The sequence below is a fragment of the Mangifera indica genome, chromosome 4 (genome assembly GCF_011075055.1).
Source record: "Mangifera indica cultivar Alphonso chromosome 4, CATAS_Mindica_2.1, whole genome shotgun sequence".
Taxonomy (NCBI): domain Eukaryota; kingdom Viridiplantae; phylum Streptophyta; class Magnoliopsida; order Sapindales; family Anacardiaceae; genus Mangifera; species Mangifera indica.
This window is the reverse complement of record NC_058140.1, coordinates 7,223,905-7,246,901: the sequence shown is the minus strand read 5'-3', so window position 1 is coordinate 7,246,901 and position 22,997 is coordinate 7,223,905. Positions and strand designations below refer to the sequence as shown.

At 34.4% G+C, this 22,997-nt stretch overlaps 1 protein-coding gene across 1 annotated transcript in view; it reads left to right on the top strand.

Moving 5' to 3' along the window:
- The window catches only part of LOC123212819 (phosphatidylserine decarboxylase proenzyme 3-like), a 49,063-nt gene extending 32,013 nt beyond the window's left edge, over window positions 1-17,050 (top strand). The window contains exons 15-21 of the mRNA XM_044632025.1: window positions 3,265-3,411; window positions 14,073-14,168; window positions 14,270-14,344; window positions 14,625-14,717; window positions 16,184-16,270; window positions 16,350-16,400; window positions 16,753-17,050. Coding sequence (XP_044487960.1) covers window positions 3,265-3,411; window positions 14,073-14,168; window positions 14,270-14,344; window positions 14,625-14,717; window positions 16,184-16,270; window positions 16,350-16,400; window positions 16,753-16,896 — 693 coding nt within the window. The 3' untranslated portion in view covers window positions 16,897-17,050. The remainder of the gene's footprint in view (window positions 1-3,264; window positions 3,412-14,072; window positions 14,169-14,269; window positions 14,345-14,624; window positions 14,718-16,183; window positions 16,271-16,349; window positions 16,401-16,752) is intronic.
- Window positions 17,051-22,997: the final 5,947 nt, after the last annotated feature.

Here is a 22,997-nt window from a genome sequence, read left to right as displayed (position 1 = left end):
TGTCGACTTCAAGCTCACCGGAGAAGGAGATTGGTGGCTGACATTGTCGAGAAAAGAAGCGGCATGTGTGGCTTGCGCGCTGTTAGGGAGAGAGTTTATGTTAGGAAAAAGAGGAAGAAGAGAGACGCAGAAGAAATGGCACGTGGCAGAATTCCAGAGAAGAGACAAGCAGCAAACAAAGCAGCAGACAAACAAAGATTACCAATTTGCACACAACCACAATCAAAGACCACTATAACTGACAAGGCTGCAAGGGCAGCTGGGAAAAAGGCAGAAGTGGTTAGAATGCAGAATATAAGAGAGGAAGCAAGAGAAGAGGAGGGGGGGAGAGAAAACAGAAGAGAAAAGGAAGAGGAGAGACCAGCCTCTCGAATGCTGGAGCAGGGGGCCTGAGCTGGAGTTCCTTCAGTTCAGTGCATAGTTTCTTTACTAATTGTTTTTCTGATTTACTATCTTTTTTATGTTATTAGAACAAGTTGTAAGCAAACAAAACACTTGAATCTTGGCTGATATTTTATTTACTATCAAGAATACATTTTGAAACAATTACTTGTCTCCTGTTACTATCAAATCTCATACAGCCATTTCGGTTACATTGTCTATATCCGATATCGTCCTATTGCAGTAGCATTCGAATACTCTCGATGAAGCTAGTTCGAGTCGTATACTCGGCTAACGACAGCAGGTACCTATCATTTGGGTATCAGAGCATGACTAGAATGGAAAACCGGGTGGAAGGAATTGAGACTGAGTTAACTAGAATGAAAGAAAAGATGGAAGAGATGAACAATAGGATGGGAGGCATGGAGGCTAACATGGAATCCCTTCATGGTTATCTTCGAGAACTGAGGGATATCATTATTGGGAAGGAGAATGGAGACAAGGGAAAAGCATCAACGGAGCAGGAAGCGTCCCCTTCCTCTGCACCACCTCCTAAAGAGGCAAATACTTCTCCACCACTGAGAGACGAGCTACGGGGAGAGGAGACCTCTTTAAGGGAACAACAAGTGACTCAATTCGTGAACGAAGAGACAACCCATACCGATGACTTGACCTTCCTGTTTTTAGTGGCGACGAAGCCCTGGAATGGATTTTTCGATGTGAGCGGTATTTTGACGTTAACCACCTAACCAAGCAAGAACGCCTCACGACAACATTCGAAGGTGGAAGAAGTGAACAATCTGATAAAGGAAAGAAACTTGGTGCTAGATTAGTTGAAGGAAAATTTGAGTAAAGTGCAATCCCGAATGAAGAAGCAGACAGATAAGCATCGCAGAGATATAAAATTCAGTGTGGGGGATTACGTATTCCTTAGGTTCCACCCGTACCGTTTTCGTTCCTTGGCGACGTGACCAAACGAGAAACTGAGTCCTCGATATTACGGACCTTACGAAATAATAGAAAGAATCGGGAAAGTAGCATATAAGTTGAAGCTGCCTGAAACCGCTCGAATCCACCCTGTTTTCCATATTTCGCAGCTTAAAAAGCAATTGGGATCTGAAACACTGCTAGAATTTACTAGATTGCCTGAATGAACAAGGTGAAATGGAAACCCAGCCTGAAGGAATAATGGTTCACAGATACAATCGGCAAGGAGAATTGGAGCTGTTAATTAAGTGGAGAAAGCTGCCTGCTCATGAAAATTCTTGGGAGCTTTATACAAAAATCAGGCCACTTTTTCCAAGATTGCACCTTGAGGGCAAGGTGCCACTTGATGGGGAGGGTAATGTTAGGGAGAGAGTTTATGTTAGGAAAAAGAGGAAGAAGAGAGACGCAAAAGAAATGGCACGTGGCAAAATTCCAGAGGAGAGACAAGCAGCAGACAAACAAGGATTACCAATTTGCACATAACCACAATCAGGGACCACTATAACTGACAAGGCTGCAAGGGCAACTGGGAAAAAGGCAGAAGCGGTTGGAATGCAGAATATAAGAGAGGAAGCAAGAGAAGAGGAGGGGGGGAGAGAAAACAGAAGAGAAAAGGAAGAGGAGAGACCAGCCTCTCGAATGCTGGAGCAGGCGGCCTGAGCTGGAGTTCCTTCAGTTCAGTGCATAGTTTCTTTACTAATTGTTTTTCTGATTTACTATCTTTGTTATGTTATTAGAACAAGTTGTAAGCAAACAGAGCACTTGAATCTTGGCTGATATTTTATTTACTATCAAGAATACATTCTGAAACAATTACTTGTCTCCTGTTACTATCAAATCTCATACAGCCATTTCGGTTACATTGTCTATATCCTATATCGTCCTATTGCAGTAGCATCCGAATACTCCCGACGAAGCTAGTTCGAGTCGTGTACTCGGCTAACGACAGTAGGGGTACCTATCACGCGCTAGTCTTTCGATGAACGGATTCTGGGAACTGATCGGTCATCAGACGACTCTTCTTCCTATGTCGGTGGTGAGGTGAAAATGTCATTTTACAAGGGTGACTCAAGGAGTTTGCTCACTAGGGCAAGATGAAATTCGCAAGGTTGCACACTAGGGCAAACCTAGCTCTAATACCTTGTGCAAAATTGAATGGAAAATAATTTCGTTCATATTCAATGTTATAACGATACATGTATATATACAAATTAGGAATCCTATATTAAGAAAGCAGAATATTTGATTTCCTATGATTATGATTCTATAATTAAGTCCTGCTATATTTAAATGCTTATAATCTACTCCTATATGGTAATACATGATTTACGTATTCTGTAACAGACACATACTGCAATTTTCATCTTTGTTTTTGTTGTCAAATGCTTGGTTGAATTTTATTGGGAATTGGAACAGTGCTGGGTTCCTAACAAACTGCCAAGCCTTTCTTCATCTCTGTTAACAATTATTATTCTCAGTATCTCTTATTTGTCCAGTGAGTTAGTTACTATAATTATTTTCTTATGAACCCAACACTACCCATTTAAATGAACAATGAGTTCTTTATTTTTCTGCAAAATTTAAATTAGAGGTTCAATTTTTAAGATTTCTTGAGTTACTTTGTCATGTAATCATCTCTGTTTGATAAAAAAAGGTTTTCTTTGGTCTAGTTCATTTTCCAAACAACCTGAGATTGACCTTTATCTAAGTAGTGTAAGTTATTAATTTTTAACTTGAACAATCCAACTCGACAAGTAACTTGCAATTTTCTATTTCTTGTGTTCGCTTTATGCGGGGTTATTAATGGCAATATCCTCTTACATTGTTAGAATAGTAGATGAGTTATTGGTATGTGACAGCTTATAATAAAATGCATTTCGTTCTTCCTGTGTACAGACATTTAATGAATTCTTCATAAGAGAGTTAAAGCCGGGTGCAAGAACAATTGCCTCTCTGGAAAATGATGAAGTTGCTGTATGTGCTGCTGACAGTCGTCTAATGGCTTTTAAATCGGCGGAAGATAGTTTACGATTTTGGATTAAGGTATATCACTTGAACTTTTAGTATCTGTGAGAAGAAAATTTCTTTTCTTTTTAACATCAGCTGACAGTATTCTATTGTTATTTTTTTATCGCAGTTGACTCACATATCATTGAATATAAAGCACTTTTGCCTGCAACATATAGATTACCTCTGTTGTGTTTTGCAACCTAGCTTCCTATTGGAGTCCCTCTTAAGTTCTGATTAGAGTCTTTATGCAGTTTGTGGCAGTGGAAAAGGCTTGAGTTAGACAAGCATACCACATCATCCATACATCTATCAATGACATCCCATCACCTACACATTTATTTTATCTTTTCTTTCACCTAAGCACTAATGATTTGTTAATTTGGAAGTAGTGAGAAAGTGGTTGAATTCAATTAAATGGTAGTATAGATGACATGATTTAACTGTCCCATTGAAGGCTTTCTTAATGGCAGTGAACTAGTCCGGGCCATTTAATAGTCCAATACATGTGCATAACTTACTGACCTTTAAATTATTGTTAAGAAGGTGTGGTATCTGTAGAGCATGTTCTTAAAAATAAGGATGATGTATTCTTACAAGTCTTTAGGAATGTTGCTATTCTTTTAGACCATATGAGCTCTTTCAGATTATTTTCTTTTTTTGTATTAATTTAGAAAGAACAAACTATTTGATGTTGCCACATGAGTTTCAATTTTTGCAAAGAAATTGTTAACATTAATTTTAGGATTGACTTATTTTGTTGAATATCTTTGTATTGAATAGTTTTATTTTATAAAGATTGTGGCAATTTTTATTTTGTGAGCCTTTTGGTATATCTTTTTCATCTCGCAAAATATATTGTTGTCTTTGCTATTCATGATTTATGCTACTCACAAGTGATAAACTGGAAATATGGCCTGCACTAATTGTACGCTTCTTATCATATGATTTAATTTTCTATCTGTTTTTCTTGCAAATTCATGGTGTATGATTGATGGGGTTTGCATGGGGAAGTTGGTCATGAATTTTAGTTAATACTTTTATAGTGAGAAATATAAATAAAATATCTTAAATTGTACAGTATTATGAGAATTTTTGAAATATTTGTTATTTGACACTAATCATATATTTCGATGTGAAACAATAATTTTTAGCGAAAAATTTTGCTTTTTTTTTTTTTAAAAAAAATTCAGACAATAGGCAATACAATATATAGGAGGATAACTACCTAAAATACATACCATAATCCTAGGAATTAAAAACAAAAAACCATAAAAAATAGAGAAAACAAAAGTTGATTGTGGACTTTCTAATACTCTCCCTTAAGTTGGTGGATAGATATCAGTCATTCCCAGCTAGCTTACAAATGAGTCAAATCTTGATTTCAACAATGCTTGTGTGAGAACATCAACTTCTTGTGACTTGGTATATAAGAGGACCTAATTGTTCATTTTTTGATCTCAACTTTGATGATGTTCTTGCAATTCTCAGTTGTTTCATCCAATCATGCTGGATGGGGTTATGGACAATGCTGGTGGCAAATTAATTTTTACTGTATAACTTCATAAGTCTTGGTAGAGGTACATTTAAGTATTTCAGTAGCCTTTCCAGCCAAATTGACTCAAAAATTCCTTGAGCAATTGCTTTATATTTTTCTTTTGCATTACCCCAGGCAACCTTGGTTTGCTTCTTACCCCTCCATGTCACTAAATTTCCCCACAATTTAGTGCAATATCCAGTGGTAGACTTGCTGCCTTCAACTGAACCTGTCCAATCTTCATTGACAAAGCCTTAAACTTTCTTTTTATAAATTTTTTATAATTATAGCCCTTTACTTTGAGTTCCCTTTAGATACAAAAGGATTTGGTGTACAACTTCAAGATGCCTTATGGGTGAGTGCATGAATTGAGTTACCACACTTACACTAAGTTGGCCTTATGAGAGATAGGTATATGAGTTTTCTAATCACATGCTAATACCTTTCCTGATCTATTAGGTGGATCTTTTTTAAAATGAGTTTTTTCATATTGTTCCCATTCAAGAGGATATGTTTTACGTCTATTTGATATAGTTTCCAATTGGGGATGGTAACAAGTGACAAAAGAACTCTGTAGGAGTTTAATTTTGCTATGTGTGCAAAAGTTTCTTTATAGTTTATGCGTTAGGCCCCATCACAGTCTTAGTTTAAAAATTATTAATTATTTGTAATTGATTTAGGAATTTAATAAATATTTGTAGGAATAAGATTTAAATAATAATCAATTAGATCAGTAATTACCAAGTAGGATTAGGAGTCAAACTAGGGTTATGATTTAATTAAGAGTCTAATTAGGGTTAGAATTTGAATGAATGAATAAATAGTAGGCTTTAGGGGGATTTAAAATAAACTTCTAAGAATCCAATTTTAGAGCAGTTTTGTATTTGAGGGGTGTAGCATCACTAGGGATCTCTTGATGTAGTGTCAGAGATATTGTGTTTTTAATTGAAATCTTGATTCTGTATTCAATAAAATTTAATACATCTAATGCAAAAATCAGTTGATTTCGTTACAACAGATTCATTACAATCCAGAGTCCTATCAATTCTTTCCCTCTTAGTAACAACCTTGTTCTCATGGTCAATGTACGAAAATTTGTCCCAAAACATGCACATTGATGCTTTTCTGATTTTAAGTCCATCCGCAACGACAATGAGAACACACAATGGAGGAAAGTTTCTAATCACTGAAACTCTTCTCCTAGGTGAACAGTTTGTAGCTACCAACTTGTAATGGCGGCCTCTTTTCCAACTTGTTGAAACTAATGTTATGTTAGATTTATTTTGGGCTTCTTCATTTTTCCACGAGCCCTTTTTCTTTCTAGGATTATTTTGACATGCAGCGATTAAAGGTGGAGAAAGAGTTTGCTGTTGTGAAAATATTGGAAACTCAAGGGAGTGATATCCACATGGGAGATCTGAGTGGTGTTGCATTAGTTAAAGCTATAGATGGTGAATTTTGGACTGTCATTGTTCATGCTTTTGATGTGAATTGCCCCAAAGGTAATAAATTAGTCAATTATGATGGTTTCATTGAAGATGTGAAGGTGGGTGATAAACTAATTTTACAATTGTGATGATTTTCATTGTGATGTTTGTGAACTTGCAAAATATAGGTGAGTTTAATTCTCAATTAGTTATAAAAGAAGTCTATATCTTTTTACATTTGTTTATAGGAACATTTGGGAATTTTCCACGTTCCTAATATTTTTAAGACTTGATGTTTGTTTTCTTTATTAACGATTATATTCATATGACATGATTATTTCTTCTGAAAATAAATCTAAAGTGAGCTCCATTTTTTTAGTCTTTTACAGTATGATCCAAATACAATTGAATGTTGTAATTGAAAATTTTCGTTTAGATAATGAAAGTGATTATTTCAATTAGTCTTTACCTTTTTGTTTTTAGAAAAAAAGGTATAATTCATGAGTCCTCATGTTAATACACCATAATAAAATGGGGTTGCTAAAAGGAAAAAAGGACATCCTTTAGCAATTACAAAAACACTTTTATTTCAGAATAATGTTCTAAAACAATATTGGAAAGAAGCTGTTTTGACAACCAACCATCTTATAAATAGATTATCCTCAAAGACCCTTGATTAACAACGTCTAGAGCAACTCCTCAAAAAATTCTTTCCCACCTTCAATGTCTCTAAGCAGAGGCAAACTTGATTTGTGGGCCCTTAGATGACTCTTTGTTAGTTACTTTTCTATTAAAAAAGGTTGTAAATATTATCACCCTTAAACGAAGAAATTTAGTGTTTCTATCAATGTCACATTTATTGAAAATAAACCTTTGTTTGCCATTCCTTCTATTCAAGGGGCATATTACCCTTGGAAGAGAAGGACAATTCATGTTTTTTTATTTGAAATTCCAGAAGTCTTTGATTCCAATCTCTACTCTCATTGTATTCCATGCACTTACTCTACTTGAGTCTGAATCTCCTAACCTACCCGATTCTAAGTCTCTTAATGCATTGAATTCCTCTAAGTCAACTTTTCACATCGAATCACAAGAGTTGATAATGGAAAAACAATTAGATATGATTCGTCTACTTCAGGTGTATTTAAGGAGAAAGACGCTAGATACTCAGTTTGGGCAGGTTTAATTACTTGAATCTGTTCCCAAATTTGAAATTGTTGAAGTAAGCACCTCTCCTAAATATGATTAAATTGAAATTCTTGATCCAAATGATTTTGAACACACACCAAACATCCTTTACACTTGTTCTTGACTACAAGCACTTGTTCCCTAGCCACAAAACTCTCCTCACCAACCTAAACACAATTCCCATACCCAAGACTTTATCTAAGGCACAAGGTGAAGAGAAGTGGAAAACTACCATAAAGGTGGAGACCATGGCTTTAGAGAAAAACATGACATGAGAGTTGGTAAAATTGTCGAGTCGAAAAAAACCTGCAGGGTGCAAATGGGTCTTCATTGTGAAGTATAAATCAAATGGTTCACTCAAACAATACATGACAACTAGTGGCAAGGGGGTATACTTAGACATGTGAAGTAGATTATCTTGAAACATTTGCTTCAATGGCTAAGATGTATACTGTACGAGTGTTATTGTCTCTAGTTGCCAATCTAGATTGGAAACTATAACAATTTGATATGAAAATGCATTCTTGTATGGTGATCTAATGGAGGAAATTTACATAGAAGTGCCATTAGGTTTTGAGTAAAAACATAAAAGAATATAGTGTGCAGATTGAGAATAGCTTTGTATGGGTTGAAACATTCTTCTAGAGCTTGGTTTGGGAGATTGACTAAAGTCATGCTTGGTAGGGGTTATAGATAGTCATAGTTAGCCAACTTCTTTCATCAAGTCACAAGAGTTGATAAAGGAAAAATAATCAGATATCACTTATCCACTACAAATGTATTCAAGGGGAAAGATGCCAAACTTCTTAATCTGAGCAGGTTCAATTGCTTGAATTTGGTCCTAATTCTAAAATTGTTGAGGTAAGCACCTGATAGGTCCTAGGGTGTAGAAGAAGAAATATAAGGGCAAGGGCATAAGATTAAAGTTTTGTGATGAGGTGGAGCAATCTATAGAAAGGAGGGACACGTGGACAACAGGGGAGACAACAAAGGAAGGAGTGCAAAAGCAATATATAAAAAGGAAGGAAAAAGCAACAGAAGGAGATGAGAAAATTTCAGAGATAGCAGGAAAAATTGAGGAAGAGTGCAGTCCTCTTAAATGCTTTGTATATAAGCTATTTTCTTAGTTTATGAAATAGGAATTTGTGGTTATCTTCTTTGTTTATGTAATAGGAGTGTGAGATATTTTCTGTTTTCCAAAAACAAAACCAACCAATTGATATCAATATTGTGTGCTTACATGAAGATTCAATATAAAGTTACAATTCCAGAATCTGTGTTTACTTTCTAAATTCTCTTATTGCTTTGTGACTGGATGGACTGTTGTGAGATTGTCTTGAGTTATTGTAGGAGTATTTGCTTTGTTGGAAGTTGTGGTGTTTTGGCTGTGTTGTTGTGAATATTTCTACAGGTGGAGATTGTTGAACAACAAGAAGAGTCTTGTTGTAAGAAGAGGAGTTCATATACCTATCAACATGGTATTAGAACCCTATGATTCTGAAAAAGGGAAGAGCTTATATGAAACAAGATGAAATGGAAGATGGAAACTTTTCCAGTGATTCATGCAATAGGAAATCCCAATATTGTTGGCGATTGGAATGTGTCTTCGCTATGAAAGAGTTGAGAAACCAAATCATAAATGTGAATGTAAGTCTTGGGCAGTTCTTATGGTAGAATAGGATGATTTAGATGAAGATGCCATGTGAATCTTAGATGGTGAACAACCAGAGAGTAACAAACCAGATTTAGGTGAGTTGGAAATTTTCGACGATAAAATAAATGATTCAAGTGATTGGAAAGAGAAATTGGCAACTTTTTATCGGCGACAAAGAGAATCAGTGTCTAAATCCAATTGTTTGGGTGTTCAAGGATGGTTGGAAATGGAGATGGAGGTTGTTCATTTTGTAGAAGAAGAAGATGAAGGGCGGTTGAAAAATAAAGAAAAGGTTAGTGATAATAATTTTCACTCAACCCAAAACCCAACTCGGTTCAAAAACTATATCTCTCGACCTAAATTTTCAAAAGATAAACCCAACCCACATACACCCAAAACTTAGCTTAAATCCAACGCAATTCTCTTTTTCTATTAATTACCCCACTAACCTAATTATAACATATGACCCACACCAAAATCTCAAACAATCTAAAATATACACGCAAACCCAAACTCTTTCATACAATCCACCTCATTCAAATGAAACTCAATCCAACAATCTGACCCAAATTCTCAATTACAAGTCAAACACCCCAAATCAAATCAGTCTAATCTGATTTCAATTAAATCCATCTAATTTGATTGACTGAAAAACCAGACCAAACCTTAAACCCAAATATCACACTAACCTAACCCAAATATTGCATTTCAATTGAACCCAACCTAACTCACATACAACCCTTCTAAACACACCATACTCTCAACCTTTGACCTAGTAATCCAAGAAACCCAAATCCATTTTTCTTCACTTAACCTAAGTAGAGCTCTCTTAAATTCATTAAACTAGTATGACTCATCAACCTCCAATATGTTCCACAGCACCCAAAATTCAGCCATTCAAAACTGGGCCACTATCTCTAGTTAGCCACTTGATTTCAGCCAGATGAAGACATTTCTAGAGATTCCTTCTATTTCAACCAGCGAAACTTTCGGTGACTTAGCTTTACATTCTTTCCATGAGCAAACAATCTTCCATTGATCAATCACTTTCCTGCCTTTTTATTATGATTATTTTTTCTTTGGGACAATAAAGGATGCCAAAACCATTGCCTACCACATTAAGACCTACAAACTATCGAGTTTAATCACCAATACACTTCCCTACAAAGGGGCTGCAACAAGATTTATGAAGGATTGGTTTGAAAAAGTGTTTCCCATAGATCTAGAATTGAACTTATCCTTAGCGGAGTTTCAAGAATTTCTTTTAATTCTCGAGAACGCAGCATTGGGTGGATGAAACTTGCTACCGCCTTTAAGCAATTGCATAGAACGAGATATAAGAGTGTTGCAAGCCAAGCCAAAAATTCTTTGGAATAGGCTCAAAAACCTCAATTTGTCTTTGCATTCTGCCGATCAAACCATGGAGGTGTGAGTCCAAATACTTTTGGTGCATTTGGTGATGATTGTACACTGCCTTGTAACTTAAACCATTTTAATACCATTCTAAAAGGTACTTCAATGAGAACATGCCATGAAGAGATTTTTGAAGATGAAGTAGAAGGTGGGCAACCCATTTTGATGAAATCACAAAAACTTAAAAGAGTGGGTAGACTATGCAGTAGAGATGAAAGGGCATACAACCTTTTTACACACCTGTTGTGGTTCTTTTGGGAGCATATATGAACTTAAGGTCTGTGTCAACAACATTGGAAACTCAATTCGAAAATTATGTAGCCTCTTGGTGATGGGTACTCTAAAACACTTACTTTCTTTTGTTCATTTTCAATCATGGACGCAATCAAGAAAAAAGATTCGAATATTGTTTGTAACAATGCTATTATTAGCCTTTAATGTACATTCTCCAGGAACTTGGGTAAAGGATGTTGATCCTAGCCTTAATTTTCACTGTGATATTATTCTACTTGATATTGTACCTAAAAATTATTTCTTGAACCAATTACTATATGACTTCTTTATTTTCACCTTGAGGACAAAGTGGCTCTCGAAGGGGCGGGAAATGATAGGACTTAGGGTGTACGAGAAGAAATATAAGGGCAATGGTATAAGGTTAAAGTTTTGTGATGAGGTGGAGCAATCTGTGGCAAGGAGTGACATGTAGACAACAGGGGAGACAACAAAGGAAGGAGCACAAAAGCATTATTTTAAAAAGAAGGAACAAGAAACAAGGGGAGATGAGAAAATTTCAAAGATAATGGGAAAAATTGAGGGAGAGTGTAGGCCTCTCGAATGCCCTGCATATTGGTTATTTTTCTTAGAGTTTCTTAGTTAATGTAGTAGCAAAGTGTGAGACATCTTTTGATTTCCAGAAATAAAACCAATTAATTGATATCAATATTGTGTGCTTACATAAAGATTCAATACAAAGTTACAATTCTAGAATCTGTGTTTACTTTCTAAATTCTCTTATTGTTTTGTGATTGGATGGATTGTTATGAGATTGTCTTGAGTTGTGGTAGGAGTACTTGCTTTGCTGGAAGTTGTGGTGCTTTGGTTGCGTTTTTGTGAATATTTCTGCAAGTGGAGATTGTTGAATGGCCACAAAGTCTTGTTGTTAGAAGAGTAATTCAGGTGCCTATCAAAAGCATAACTGTCAAAGACCTCATGAGGTAACTCCATGTCCCACTGACTACTAGCCTCAAAGAAACATCAAGGACCTCTCATCAAGGAACCTCCACAGGAACACCCAGGCACTCTCCACCTTTACCATAAGTTGTATAATCACTTAGGTTAGAAGAAACCTTAGTAAGCCACCACCTGCAAGAAAGCAAACTGTTAGTTGATAAAACCCCACCCGACTCCATTCTGTTCTTAAACCTTTTGTCGAAGCTCTTTGAAGATGCAAGTTGGTAGACCGCAAAGAGAAGCATCCAAGATTATTTTAAGTCATAATAGCACATATATTTCCAATGTCATTGATCTAAACTTGGTTTCTGTGCTTGATCAAACCACAACGTTTTGCTTTTACTCCTCCATGTTATGAGATTTCCTCCCAAAAAAGTACAATACACAGAGATTGATCTCTAATCGATAACAAATCTTACATAGTCTATATTAGTATATGCTTTAAGTGACAATTCCTCTCTCTTCTTGAATAAAATTCCTCTACTTGGTGATCTTTTAAGATACTTTAGAATTTGGTTAATTTCCTTGAGATGTGGTTCTTTAGAATTACGCATCAACTAGCTTACAACATTCATTACGTAAGTTATATTTGATCTAGTATGTGATAAATAAATGAGTTTTCCAACAAGTCTTTAGTAGGAGCTTTTATCTACTAGAGTATCATATAATGCATCTCAAGGTCGAAGATTATGCTCTATGAATGTATCAACCACCTAGCTTCCAAGCTTTCCAATTTGGTCAACAAATCTAAGCATATTTTTGTTTGGATATAAAAATCACTTGCTGAGAATATGCAATTTCAATCCCTAAAAATTACTTCAATCTCCTTAATTCCTTAATTTTGAACTCTTTCACCAAACACTTCTTCAACTCTTCTATTCCATCTACATCATCCCTTGTCAATATAATATTATACACACGTGCCAATAATGTTGTTACACCCCTTGAAGGTGAGTGTTTCATAAATAGGGTATGATCACTCTGACTTTATTTATATTCCACACCAAACATAACTTTGGTAAATCTCCTAAACCAAACTCTAAGAGATTACTTTAGCCTATACAAGGCTTTTCTTTGCACACTACGTTCTTGTCTATTATTTACTTTGAATCCATGTAAATTTCCTCCTTTAGATCACCATGCAAGAATGCATTTTTCACATCAAATTGTTGTAGTTTCCAATCCAGATTGACAGCTAAAGACAATAACACTCATATAGTATCTTAGCCATTGGAATGAATGTTTCAAGGAAATCTTTTCCATATGTTTGAGCATACTTTTTTGCCACTAGCCTTGTCTTGTATTGTTTTAGTGAGCCATTTGACTTAAATTTCATGGTGAACACTCATTTGCACCTTACAAGTTTTTTTCCACTCAACAATTTCACCAACTGTTAGGTCATGTTTTTATCTACAGCCTCTATCTCCACCTTCATGATAGTTTTCCAATTGTTGTCACCTAGTGCTTTAGATAAAGTCTAAGGAATGAGAACTGTGTTTAGGTTAGTGAGTAGAGCTTTGTGGTTAGGGAACAAGTATTTGCAGGTCAAGAAAAAGTGTAAATGATGTTTGGTCCATATTCTAATACCTCTTCTAGTGGCAATAGGAAGATATAAATCATTTAGATCAAGAATTTCAATTTCATCATATTTAGGAGAGGTGTTGTTAGGAATCCAATTCTTATTCAACTAAAACAGAAAATTAAAACACAAAAACATAACAAACTAAAAATTATTTCATTAATAAAAGAGTTACAAGATAAACTGTACAATTTGATGAGTTTGAAACCTCCCATTCTGGACAATTCAAGGAGTCAGGGCATTTGTGTACGCATTTTGAGTTTTCATTGTTATTTTTGTTGGCCATTTTTTGTTGTATATAGTTTTGTGATCTTTCAAATAAATCTTAAACTTTATGGACATCTTGTTTACTCTTTCGTAATTATTTCAATCAATGATATTTATATGCTTCTGGAAAAAAATCTTTATGTTCAAATTTAACATGAGATGATCTTGGTTCTGGCTTTACTATCTTATAAATAAGAAGGGCAGAGACCTAGAACAACAATGTTAGTGATTGACTGAGTTATCCTAAATTGTGAGGAACCGCATTGATCAATGGAGCATATAACTCATCCGAATCACATATTTACATTTTCTCTTTTTCTGTCTTTCCATTCTATGTTTCAGATGCTAATGTAATAATATTATATTTGTTTTCCTTTTTGGGGATTTTTGTTGGTTTCTTAGGGTCGAAAGTTTTCAATTCATGGCCTCTTGGGAAAAGAAATTTGTTCTGATGCCTTCATTAATGGAAGTTTGGTGATATTTCGGTTGGCACCCCAGGTAGGCTGTATAAGTTCACTTAAGTAATTTGCATCATAGTGTTCCTGAATATGATTTGAATCCAATGTCAGAGGCTAACTTTACTGTCTTTTCTGTGGTAGGATTATCATCGTTTCCATTTTCCAGTCTCTGGAGTCATTGAGCGAATGGTAGATATACCTGGATGCCTGTACACGGTACGTCACTAAGGCCATACTTGTCTTTACCCTTAATCTCAAATCTTTGTAACATTTAAGCCTTTTTTCTCTTCATGTGTTATAGTACATTTAAAAGTTTGACTGAAATTAGAATATAAAAAGGTTATATTCCATAGCTATCCTTATATCTAAGTAGTAATAAAATAACAATGATAACTATAATAATATTTTTTTATTTCATTAAAAAGATACGTTGGATTTGCTTCATTTTTTATATTGAGATTCTGTCTTAATCTCTGCAATATCTTGTACTGCCTAGGTTAATCCCATTGCTGTTAATAGCAAGTATTGTAATGTTTTCACGGAGAACAAGCGAGTTGTATCAATCATTTCTACTGCAAATTTTGGAAAGGTTTGTCATTACCCTCATTTGACAATTTTTTATTTAATTTTTTTTCCTTGTTTTAGATTATGTATATGCTTGTCCTCATAATTGGTGATATAAGGTTTATACTAATGCTAGACTATCACATTGGCAAACAATTTTTTTAGCCTGTTCCTTTTAATCTCTACCCAAATGTAAAATTTTCAATAATGCTAGTTATTGGGTGGGTACAGTCTTATGTTTTCGATATCATTCATTATAGTTTGTTGTCAAAGAGGTAATACATGAGCTATTGCCCTCTTGAAATATGATTTCCTTGATATTCATGCTATTGACCATTATTTCTGTTATACTATTGCATTATTTTTGTTAATTTACTTGTTCAATCTTACAAATTGAACGTAATCTATTGAAAAAATTCATAATTATAATATATTAGATTCTAAACTAACCTATGAGGTACATGTATTGAGTAAGATGCTATTAATGCCAATTTTACTAATTTTTACAAATTAAATCAAGTTTATGGTAAAGTGAGTGTGAAATCGCAAAACAAACAAATAGAAATAAATGACTGTGGGAGCAAGAAAGCAAACACAAATAATTTATCAGGGTATGTTCACTAACCAGCCTATGTCAACATCTTGAAGATTACCTGTTTGAGAATTCCACTGTCTTCTGCTTTTCTAACTCAGTCAACATATGCTGGCCTTATTATCAAATTCTTACTACCCGGAAAAATATCTTTGACTTGGAGTGAGACACTTGAACAAGTATGATTTGAAGGAGATAGTTTTAACTATATGTTTGAAGGCATAACCAAGCAATACAATAAATAATTAAGCTCTCTGTGCCTGTACCACAATCTTTAAAGAAACCAGCAAGTGATATTGCATCGACTACATCAATAATCTGCCAACTTCAATAATTTCCCTTCTCAGCTCCTATCAATATTAACAACCATTACTAGATTGTAAAGTCAAAAGATTTCAATAGGGAGATGTATTGACATCTGACTAATTAGGACTCTTCTACTCCTAATGATATGAACATAACAAAACTTTTAGAACAGTATTTCGTCTGGTGTCATCTGCAAGTTGCAGATGTGACACCATAACTTGATCCCTCCCAACTGAAATACCCTCAGACAAATTAACTTTCAAAGCTCTATCCATCATTCTATTTAAGCTGTCAACAACTACAACAAATATAAAAGGAGATAAAGGCTCCTCTTGTCTCAACCCCCTAAGCCTTAGACTATTCTCTTGGACAGCCAGTAATGCTGTGTATACATGATAACAATTCTGTCTAGATTTGAAGGAATAACTATATTTCATGTTTTTTGTTATTATTTGAAAATAAAGTTGCTTTGCTTTGTATCAATTACTTACGTTGAACCTTTTTAGTATTCCTTTGTTACAGTCTTTGGTGTTTGTGAAATGCATGATCAATTTACATGCAATATCTTTTTTACCCTTGGCATTTGACTGCAGGTGGCTTTCATTGCAATTGGAGCAACAATGGTTGGTAGTGTCACTTTTTTGAAAAAGGAAGGTGATTTTGCCAAGAAAGGAGATGAGGTCAGAAGTTAATATTTTAATGTTGCTTGTCCTATTTTGTCTTTGCTTCTAACTGGTTTTTGATTCATTCAACTATCAGTTTGGATACTTCTCTTTTGGTGGAAGTACAGTAATTTGCGTCTTTGAAAAGGTTGGTATTAAAAATACAGTTGGTCTAGAAGTACGACTTATATTGGTGTTTTTTTTCTTGTTCTCATTATAGATACAGGGTACTTCATAAACTGTTTTCGGTTCTATAATCTCTATTATTCTAAAATAAAACTTCAGCTTCAGGAGCCAGTGAGGTATTTGAAAAGCATGCAAAAATGTAATTCACCATTTTCTTACATGTTCACTTTCCATGCTTGAATCTATGTTCCCATCAAATATGATATTCATTTTTGGATGTGTTTTGTGACTGAGGGAAACCAGTTTCTGGTGTAATTTATGTCAACGTTTTTATTGAGATTTGCAATTGAAAATAAGTTATGTTATCATTTCAGGATGCTATAAAGATAGATGAAGACCTCCTAGCAAACAGTGGCAGATCACTTGAGACATTAGTTAGTGTTGGAATGAGTTTGGGCGTCTGTATCAAGGAAATAGCCGAACCTGCCTTACCAAACTTAGAGAAAATTGTGTTATAGGAGTTTGATACAACTCATATGAGGTTAGTTTTATATTTATACTATCTTTGACAATTGAACTTTGTGGAAAAATGATGTATTTGATTCTCTAGTATTACTATTTCATATCAGTTAGACGTGATAATTTATTATGGAAAAATAGTGATTAATTTTATCCACTTTGTAATTGGGTTAGTCTATCCTTCATTCCCCATGTTTGATTTTGTTTTAAGGACGAGGATAGGATTATCCATAATCACAATGTATTGGGATAACCAATTGGGACATTTTTTTATATTATATATTATATGTAAATCAAGGAAAAAATTAAATTTTAATCGTTGATGTATTTCTCATTCAACTTGATATTTTTAATTAATGGTAATTAACTTAAATTAGTCAAACTAAGGGGTTAATGCAACTTTTTTTAAAGCAATAATTATATAAAGAAACTAGAATGTACAAGACTAAAGGAAAGCTGTCTACCGTAGGACAAGCCCTTGGTTACGAGGACAAAACAAATCAAACCTACTAAATCAAACATGTTTCTGCACTTAGTCTCGTCTTGATTAAGTATCTTGAATAGATGCATCATTATAATCATCAAGAGAATAGTTCAAATAATCTATAACTAAAATTGTCAACCTCTAGGTTACAAACCCGACCGCATGGAAGTCCATATATGTATGTATCTTTCTACAAGGGAACCTCTCCAAAGTCTTCATATTAAACATCTTCTTTAGCAATGTAATTTTGAATTGAGCTTCAGATAATCTTTTCATAAAGCTTGTATCGTAGCATCCCTTATTCAATAGTTTTAATCACCTAGAGGAGCTTCTTATAACCCTTGGCTTATGGATCAAGACTTCCTCAACCCTTTTGTTTTGTCAAGGATTATATATGAAACACAAAATAGTTAGCATAAACACCATTACTCTACACCACCTTCCCCTAAATTTGTCACCCCTATCAACAATCTTTGAAAATGCAATTTGACAAACCATATATGTTTACCAAGCTTTTATTTTCCTAAGTACTCTTAATCTTGGTGAGTTCCATCGCTTGGTATCTTACCACCAATTTGATCATAGTGTGTATTGTTGAACTATCCTTGATTTCATTGGTGAATAATCTATTGTTCCTTTTCCTCCAAACCATGTAGATAGTAGCCTCCTAGCCATAATTTCCCAAGATTGTGCCCTAGATCCTTTCCCTTCCATATATTGGTTAATGCATCATTGTAGTCCTTCCAAGGTTTGATGACATAATTTTGGGAGCACATGCGTATTGAAAAAGCCTAAATGGCTAATAATCCTAGAGAGGACTAAATAGGATTATTGAAAACTTTAAGCAAATTAAAAATTTACTCAAGAATTTATCAAAAACACACAACACAACTATAATGCATAAAATAAAGAGTGGGGGAAAGAAAGACTCAGGATTTATAGTGGTTCGAAGTTTTCTCTTCTAAGTCTTCTACGTCCATTTCTTCAGGCAATCAACTTGAAGTTCGATTTGTAAAGATAACATCTCTTTACAATGGCTTTTCATGATTTCATCCAAACATGTTAGTTGATCCGGAATTTCACCCAAACACTATTTGATTCAAAATTGCGCCCAATACAATAGTTTATTTAGAATTTCGCCCAACTATGTTTGAATACAGAAAATATAATTGTAAATGTCTCTACTAAGACTGATACAAAGAATGAGAACAATATTTCACTCAAGAATGTGAGTTGTGATACATTAATGTTTTCTTACTTTTTCTAACTCAAAGGTGCTTCAATTAATAGGTTTGGATGGTTGAAAAAGTTGATATGACCGTTGGATAGAGATTTGTATCCATTGAGTTTCAAAAGAGATGTTTTTCTCTTGAAAAAGGCGTATGAATGTGAAAGAAAATTGGGAAGATAAATGATACAAAAGGACATGCATGTAGAGAAAAACATGAATCTAGGCGTGATGAAAGAAAGACATGAGATTGATGGTTGTCAGGTACACCAAAAATTAATTACTCTATTTCAATTTCCTACAAGACAGTAGTTAGGGCAAATAGAGGTCAATTCCATAGAGAAGTGCAGTTAATTTTAATCTTGTTATTAACTTCTAAATTGACTAAGAATAGAGTCTTGAAATAGGGAGGGGCTTAAATTCCAAATTGATCTAATAAAAATTTTAAACACTAAAAATAAATTAAAATGAAATCAATATATTAAATTTCAGCTCTTAGTTCAATCTCGCCCTCACAACTCATGGATTAAATCAATAGTAGCATTATTTCCCTTTTCTCAGAAATTATCAATTCTAGGCAATAACAAACTCTATTACTCAAAATTCCCTTTAATATATTTTTTAATGAACAAACTTTCATTAGAATCTAACCACTTGACAACCTAAAACAAAATCTTTAGATTTAATAAAATGGCACCAATAACAGCTATGAAATTAGATTGATTTAAGCAACAATCTTACAAGTTTAGATGTTTAACCTAAATCATATTATTCATAACAATAAAAAGAAAGCTTGTCCACAACCTTGTATCACTATTTGCCACCTAATGATTAGGAAAAAAAACCAATAACGTAACCATTTTCCTAATCCTAGCAATTGATGTTGTTATAATAGATTTAATAGGCCTTATTCAAATCAAACAAACCAAACATCAAATATCATTAAAACATAATAACATGAATTAATTTCTTAAGAAGATTGAAGAAATAATTTTACTGAATTGACTAAACTATCAACTTGTGTTTTGGGTTTGAAATCCCCTCGAGCTAAAGAGAAAAACTTAGCCAGACATGCTAACCCTTAGAAAAAAATACTATTCTTTTCTATCTCTCCCTTTTTCTTTTTCAAAATATGAAAGCCTGAAAAAAACCTCTCCTCTTGTGCATAACTCAACTTCCTAATTTGTAGCATTCAAATCTATTCTCTTTTAGGGTGACAGATTTTTTGCTGGAATTTATGAGCAAATTTCAGATCTGATAGAAACTGAATTTGAGTTTGGGCTCTTCACAAAAGTAGTAGCCTTGATGTGAACTTTTCAATGCATCTTGAATCATCTTAATCAAACTTTTACAACTCAAGTTATGGCCCAATTACTGAACCATGTCCAAACAATGATGAGATTGGATCTTCTAACTCTAAAGTGTAAGCCAAATTCAGAAAGCTTAGGAGTTCTACTTCAAATGCTAAGAAGGCCTCTTTCTTATTCTAGAGCTTAAGGACATCAAAACCTTAACTAAACCTCTAGAGGTTAAATCTACTAAAGTTTGAAAATTGCGTATTATGTTCCACTTTCAATCTGATGCCTCTAATCCACTCCTAATTCACAAAATAAATTAATCAACTCATTTAATCACAAAACATACCACAAAACTAAATATAAAGGAGTAAACAAATATTAAATATTTAACACCTATTAAAGATGGTTAGACATTATACTTATTCCTTTGCTTTCTTTGTTAATGAAAGATGATAGAAGATGCCTCTCACTTGAAAGAACCTCCAATAAAGTCCACCACCAAGCTTTTCTTCCCCTTGGCCAAACCTTTGAAGAAAGAGGGGGACAAGATTTTCTTTTTAATGTGAGAGAGATTTTAGTTTAAATGAACTAACATGTGTTAAAACAGATGAAAAGCCTATTTTTATACTAATGGCCAATAAACAATTTTGAAATTCTTTTTTGTCCCATTAAATTCACAATTTAAAGTATGACCAAGCTAGTATATCAAACATATACTTTAGCCACCCTTATTCTATCTTACTAACATCTTAACTTTTAAAATGTTATTTTTGCACCCATATAACATATTATATGATTTTGATTATCTTTTGGAAGTGTTGAGATTTGTTGAGATATTGTTGAGATATTGGTATTGATAGTGAATCATAGAGAATCATATAGATTAGGAATTAAGATATTTGTATTGATAGTGAATCATAGAGAATCATATAGATTAGGAATGCTATAATATCCTTCCTAAACTTAAATAGGAGTAGTTAATAGTTTTCCTAAATTAGCTATCTTAACCTCTTATATAATTGTAATTCTATTGAATATGAAATACACAGAAAATTATACTATTTCACATGGTATTAGAGCCTAGAATAAGAATTTAAAGTTTTTTTTTCGACATCCTTTATTCAGTTTCCAGTGAATAAAAACCCCCATTCCGACTGTTTCTCTGAACATCGTGGTTTCATCATTTTTCGATGATTGTGCTCACACTGGAGGGATCGAAATAGTCTCATCGTCAAACCCGTCAAGTCCCGTTGCCATTCGTAGCTGCACGAGCCCATACGCGCGACTTGTCTTCTCGGTATCTCCATCATCGATCTCCTGTTTTGATGACCGTGGAATGACACTGCCCTCTCTATCGAACTCAGACGACATTGACGATTCCATCCGTGGAAACACCGCCGCCATCTGACATCGAAATACCTCGCATACGCTAGTCGTTGTTCTTGCTCTGATTGTGATCTCTGATCTGTTTCTCTGAAGAGCGTGCTGTCTCACCATCAGCACTGTCAGTTACAAAAAGCTCTGATGATCCTTCTCCGACCATCCACGTGTTGTTCTGTGACTATCCACCTCTATTATCACTGAAAATCAGTTTCTGTCGGCCTTTCTCTTCTCTTCAGACTATGCTTCTTCTATCGGCCTCATCTTCGGGAGCTTTTCAACACTTCTTCTACTAGGTGGATTAAGTTTTCAATTTTATTCTGGTTATTATGGCTATTGAAAGCTTCAAAGTAGGTACATCATTCTTTTTCACTTTCTTGCCTATAATTACAACTGAAAAATTAACTAGTTGCAGTAATTATACTTCATGGGCTACTTCTATTAAGTTATGGTGTATGGGACAAGGAATCGAAGCCTATTTAATGATTAAGGTTGAGGATGTTCAAACCGATATGTCTAACTGGATTAGAATTGATGCTGTTTTGTGTAGTATGTTATGGAATACGATTGATATCCAACTTCAACCAATTTTTAAAGCATATCGGACATGTTTTGACCTATGGGCTTAGGCTAAACTTCTCTATACTAATGACATCCAACAACTATATTCAGTGGTGTCTACTACGGTTAATTTAAAACAACCTGGGTTGAGCATGTCAGATTTTCTTGGACGGATGGCTTCACTGAAAACTGACTTTAATTCTCTCCTTCTTATCGGTAAACTGTAACATCCCTCCCTAGAAGTACTACCCATCGAAGGAGAAATGTTACGAATTAATATTCATAGCGTCTATTTTTTTTCTTTTTTTAAAAATACTTTAAAATAAACATCTCATTAAAAGTGTTTAGGAAGTATTCCAAGAAAACTGAAAATCTGAAAGCGAACAAAAGATGTATATACTCATATGAAGACTCATCTGAAAGTATCTGAAAATAGAGAGTAATCATATGCAACTGTACCATAACCTCAAAAAGTCAAAAGTCGATAAGAACATGCTACTATATGCATGTAATATAAACCAGAGATAACCTGCTCCAGCCAGATCTACCTACGCTGACCTGACCCTGCCTCGCAGCTACCTCGATCACCTGTACCTGCAATCAGGAAAGAAAAGGGAGTGAGTGATAAGAACACTCAGTAAGGGGAAAAATTAAATAAACTATCCTTTTTTTTTTTTCCTGTTCTAACTCACTTTTGGGACTCAACCTCACATCCTAACCTCTATAAGAGATTGAGGGGGTAATTTAGTTCACTCTTTACTATTTGGGTCATACTTTGTCCCATATAGTGTCTATTTAATACTTTCTAGAAGCTAACTATAAGGATTTGACACTTTTCTAAGCTCAAGCTCTTTTTTTCTTTCACTACACTGTTTCTGAATCTGAATTGAGCTCTGCTGCGAGCATGCTCTACTACGAGCGGACCCTACTAGGGGTCTATGTCCTACTACAGACGTGTCCTACTGCGGACGTGCCCTACTACGGGCGGTGTAGTGTAAAGTGCCCCCTCATAGTTTATAGCATGCATGCGAGTCTTATATCTTACTAATTTCGCTTCCATCTAAATTTATTCATAACTCACCAGACATTACTCTTGGGACGACCCTTGAATCTTGAGTCCCAACCTTTTCTTACTTTTATTTCTTTTCT